Source organism: Capricornis sumatraensis, chromosome 14, assembly GCF_032405125.1.
Source record: "Capricornis sumatraensis isolate serow.1 chromosome 14, serow.2, whole genome shotgun sequence".
Classification (NCBI taxonomy): domain Eukaryota; kingdom Metazoa; phylum Chordata; class Mammalia; order Artiodactyla; family Bovidae; genus Capricornis; species Capricornis sumatraensis.
Genome location: NC_091082.1, coordinates 43,542,864 through 43,548,409, shown reverse-complemented (window position 1 = coordinate 43,548,409; position 5,546 = coordinate 43,542,864). Strand labels below are relative to the sequence as shown.

General features: G+C 37.9%; 1 protein-coding gene across 1 annotated transcript; it reads right to left on the bottom strand.

The window, feature by feature from the left end:
• Positions 1–210: 210 nt before the first annotated feature.
• On the bottom strand, positions 211–3,736 carry LOC138090777 (lymphotactin-like). The gene is made up of 3 exons (XM_068986479.1): positions 3,676–3,736; positions 1,591–1,705; positions 211–373 (listed from the first exon to the last, which is right to left on the bottom strand). The coding sequence occupies exons 1-3, from the start codon at positions 3,734–3,736 to the stop codon at positions 211–213; spliced, it is 339 nt and encodes a 112-aa protein (XP_068842580.1).
• Between the last annotated feature and the right edge of the window lie 1,810 nt (positions 3,737–5,546).

The following is a 5,546-nucleotide window of genomic DNA, read 5'->3' as shown; positions in this document are numbered from 1 at the left end:
TGTAATGAATACACTTTGGAAATACTCTTAATAATAAATATTTATTAATTAGAGCATCTGTATGAATATGAAGGACATAAAAAAATAAAAATCTAAGAAAATAGACTCATGCAGCACTTTTATAAAAGGTGAATATAATGTAATAAGTCCATGAGCTTTAAAGGGAAATGAGGTGGCTGGCTAGGGAGGGGACAAGGTGCTGGAAGGTCACTACCCAGTCAGGGTCACAGCTGTTTTGGGGGATTGCTGGGCTTCTGTAGGCTTGCTCTGGCTCACATTTCTCCTGGTGGACTTGTCTATTGTTCGGACGGCTTTTTTCACCCATTCAACATGGGGATCAGCACAGACTTTAAGGCCACGTCTGGTAATGAATCTGCAATGCAAGGAAAAGATAGGCAAAATTAGTCATATCTTCAAAGCCTTGGGACCAAAAGTTAAGATCAGATTGTATAAAAGAGATCTTGTGCAGAAATGACTGGACAAATCAGTATTCCAGATAGATTTGGAATGAAAATTAGATTCCATTAGATCTTAAATGAAAATCTTTCTTCTGCAATCTATTTTTTCCATGAAGAAAAAATAGCTCCAGATAATACCCAGATTCCTTGTTCAGAATTTTGTGCAAGTTCCTTTTTTCATCATTGCTGCCAAATGATGCAATTAAACTAGACATTTGAAGCCATCTAGGTTATTGGAGAAGGCAATGGCACCCCACTCCAGTACTCTTGCCTGGAAAATCCCATGGATGGAGGAGCCTGGTGGGCTGCAGTCCATGAGGTCGCTAAGAGTCGGACATGACTGAGCGACTTCACTTTGACTTTTCACTTTCATGCATTGGAGAAGGAAGTGGCAACCCACTCTAGTGTTCTTGCCTGGAGAATCCCAGGGACGGGGAAGCCTGGTGGGCTGCCGTCTATGGGGTCGCACAGAGTCGGACACGACTGAAGCGATTTAGCAGCAGGCAGCAGCAGCAGGTTATTTATTACATGTCATCTTCTTTTTGAAATCTAAACACATTCATCTTATTTTCTGGGCAAAGAGTGGATTCTTCATCATATTTTTGGTGGTAAAGTTGTAATTATATTTTGGGAAGTGTTGCTATTTTAAAAAATGAAATCCTGGAAAGAGAATGGTACCATGTAGGCTAATTGCTGACACTATTCCTTGAGATGTGGCAACTGATAAAATATGGCATTCTACTCCAGAACACCAAAAAGGAAGAGAAAGGCAGGGGTGTGGGTGGATGGGAAGGGAGGCATCCCACACCAGTGTGGCTCTGCGCTCAAATCCTGATCTGACCTGAACATCTCTAAACCTAATCCTCCAGAACGAGCATATTATTCATCTGGTTCCCAGTCCGATTATTCTGTTAAGATAAATCAGAAAGGAGGGTGACAGTCTTCACTTGGTTGCCAATTTTTTTATCAACATCATTGTTTGGGGCTACACAAAGACTTGGTTAATATGGAAAAACAAAAGGACTGTTGGCTAAGTTGAGGTCTTCCTCCTTGTTAACTTATTTTTCCCAAGGAGGGTGGCATTTCTGTACACTGTGTTCCATCAAGCCCAGCTTTGGGGAGAGAAACTCACATCACTGCTTTCATGGAGCCCTCCTTGATGGTGTAGGTCTTGATGTTTTTAACTGGCAGTCGCTGTGTAGTCAGACTCACACAGATGCTCTTTTCTAGAACTTCACTCCCCACACCTGCACAGAAAACCAAGTAAACAAAAATAAAATGTAATTTCTAATAATATAAATGTTAGAGTGTCATGAATCAAATAACAAAGAGTGACCTGATAAAGAGTGGCTTGGGACAGTCAATATTAAACATGGGAGAGGTAGCTCATTTTTTACTGAATCACTAAAGGTGTTATTTTAAATGTTAAAATGTGAAAGTTATAAAGGAAGTAGTTCATAAAGTTCTTATCCCCAATAGAAGGGCTAAAAGGAGATTAAATTTTTCAGTTTTGAGAACATCTTTCATTGGAGAAAGGAAAGTAACATGGGAGGGTTAATAATGTTACAGATCTGCTAAAATCTAATGAAGGTTTTTGTGTGCCTATTTTCTCCTAAGATGAAGAGACTGGTATTTGCTTCTCAGGGAAGCAAATATTCTAACAGAATATTTCTCTGAGAAAGATTTAGCCAAAAAGCATCTAAAACAATAGTCGATAATGATCAAATCTGAGCTTTCTGATGTAGTGTTGCTGAAATCAGAAGATTTTTATAATCATGACACTGAGCAGGTGTTCACTAACACTGCTCTTCATCTCCTCTTTCCATCACTCAATATCTAGCCTGCACGTTCTTTACCCTCTATATTTGCCAATTTATTTTTAATGCTAAATGTTTTCTGAACCCAGTGAAAGGGAAATACTCAAATGACTGCAATCCTCATCAGTCTTCATTCCCCTGTTCATTCATGGTTTCCATCATACGGCAGCCTATTTTTCCAGAAAAATGTCAGCTGGCCATGGTTTAGACAACACTTGGTATAAACTTTTTCATTTCAACAATAATTTTTTATTCAGGGCCCAATTTCAAGGGGGTTCCAAACAGTGCCATCTCTATTTATGGCCACCCTGGCAGATACATGATCTATTCTAGTCTAAGTAAGAAGGCTGCAGATTAAGAGGTTGAAAGGCGAGTTAACTGAGTTATTTATAATCGAAGGATATTCCCTCTTGTCAGAGACATAAGGAAAAATACACTCCTACCAGTTGGGAAAAAAAATGATCTTTTAATAAGTACGTGTAAAATGTTCAGGAAATTCTCAGTGTAACTAAATCTCATCTGGATATGTCTTGTAAGTTTAATTGATTGTATATAAGTCATTGATATTTGTTAGTACTTATGGTCTTTTATAAACTCAAGAAATTTATCACAAGTGGGAACAACATTCATAGCAATAATAATATTCTCTCCTACACACTTAAAAGGTAAAAATTGATTTCCTAGATATGAGGTCATGAGCTTCTAGTCAATTCTGTTTTAATACAAAACACTGATTTGCTTCAGAACATATACCCTCTAGCTCACTCCCCCATCATGAATGCTTTACATTTTTAAGCATTTTTTTGAGATATGGGGCAGTTATTTTTATTGAACAAACACATTATTTAATCCCTGGTATATCTATTTCTATTTTTTGAACTTTTTATTTTGTATTGGGGTATAACAAATTAACATTATGATAATTTTAGGTGAACAGCAAAGGGGTAAATGTTTTTTAATTTATCAATACTAAATAGGCAAAAGCTTCAAAAGTATATACAATTCTTTTCATTATGCTGCACCTAACATTAATAAACAAATTAGTATTTGCCTGGAAATCTGATAAATGATCATAAGATGTATTTCATTTTAATTGTAGGTAAGCAAATTAGTTATTACATTTATCTTAAAGATAATTAAACCTAGGCCCAGAGAGGTTAAGAAATTTACCCCAGATTACCTAGTTGTGAAAAATAGGAGCCCAGACTGTAATGAAGTTCTATCTTCAAAATCTACAAAGTCCCCTAGTGTCAAATTATACCCATTTTGCACACAGAAAGACTGAGGCTTAGCTTGGAGAAAGTAGTTTACTCCATTCAAAACCTGAGTCAATAGCAAAATGCCTGGCCACTGCCTGTACACCTAGATGTTCCTTATCTCATAAATAACCTTTGACTCACCTTCCACAGTGTATGCAGCGAGACTGCAGATCACCAGGCAGGTCAGGATGAGAAGTTTCATGGCTGAGGTCCCACTGAGCTGTGCAGCAAGAGGCTGAGGACCTTGGCTCCTCTGAGTCTCTTTTATCCCCCCGCAGTGGTCAGCGCACTTCCTGTGCTGAGAGGGGGACTTTCAAGGTGGGTGTGGAATCACGGAAAGTCTTTGCAATACTGATGCTTTCTTAGTTTGAAAAAAAAGTTCCTTTGTCCCCACTCACGCTAACCCCACATCTTGTGGCCTTTTCTCCTCCTCCTGTGGTTAAAGTGTTAGTGAAACCTTATGTGTGTACAAAAGAAACGTAGCTGTCTCATCTCCTGCCACCAGTCTAAATTCAAACCTCCCACCGCACATATGTCTCAAGGCCATGTCGGTGTGATGGCCCAGCTGGGACATGGTGTAAAGGAAAGGGGCGGGGTAGTCACTGTGGTCCCGTTCCTCTACCAGCTCATGCAACATTCGCTTCCACCACTGGATAATATGCCTGGGGTACCACCCTTGGAGAAAAGGAAATGGCAGCCCACTCCTGTATTCTTGCCTGGAGAATCCCATGGACAGAGGAGCCTGGCAGGCTATATACAGTCCATGGGGTTGCAAGAGTTGGACACGACTTGGTAACTAAATCACCACCACCATCCTTGGTGACTCCTTGGGGAGCCAAAGGAAGACTGCTGCTTTGAGCTTCTCATTCCTCTGTCTTCTTTTTCTTCTCTTTTCTCTCCTGTGTTCCCATTCAATTGATCCCCTTTATTACCCACTCTTTCCACATGCCAAGAAACAATTAAATAAGAGTGTTTGTAGCCTGTTTATATTCACAGGTTTGCTTTATTGTAGTTTACTACATATACCTTTTTAAAAAGATTTTGAAAATTTGTCCTGACAAACTTTATTTTCAAAAAAAGTAAAACAAAATTATAATATTACCATTCAGATTGTTTTTATTTTTAATGTTTTTCAATGAGCCTCTATTGGTATACATATGTTTGGATAATTGTGACAATTACAAATACTCATATTTTCACGGCAATGTAAATATCCTCCCATGTTTCTTCATAGTCTTCAGATTTCTACTGTGTAAATTCATACAAAAGGACTTCCCTGGTGGTTGAGTGGTAAAGAACCTGCCTTCCAAGCAGGAGACATGGGTTAGATCCCTGGGTCAGGAAGATTCCCTGAGGAAAGGAATGGCAATCCACTTCAGCATTCTTGCCTAGGAAATCCCATGAACAGAGGGGTCTGGCCAGCTATAGTCCATGGAGTCACAAAAAAGTTGAACAAGACTTAGAGACTTAACAACAACAACAAACACACATGCACACACATTAAATTATTCCCTTATAACTTATTGTCATGTAGACTATATCGATAAGGTAAATTTTCATTAATATACACTGAATAAATTCCTTTTAATAACCAGGAGTAGATTACCAGGCAAAATCCCATGATCATCTTTATAACTCTTGCAACATATTGACACGGTCTTCCCAAAATGTCATTTCAATTTCCAATGCTTCTAGCAGCATTTGACTGTATCAGTTTCAATATAATCTTTCTGATTTGTTGAAAGCACTCGATTTGTTGTTTGGGGGTTTTGTCTTGTTTTGTTTAATAGGTATCTATAAAATGCATATATTAATTATGTGTGATGCTAAAAGGTCTTGTCATTACTATTCAGGGATATGAAAATAACATTCTTATGAAATATATGTATAGCTAAAAGCTTTTGCCATTGCTATTAGTGAAATGAAAACAAATTCCTATATTTCTATAAAATTTTAAGTTAAAATTTTAGATATTTTTCATCAATGGCATTTAATTTTCCAGTCAAACTTTA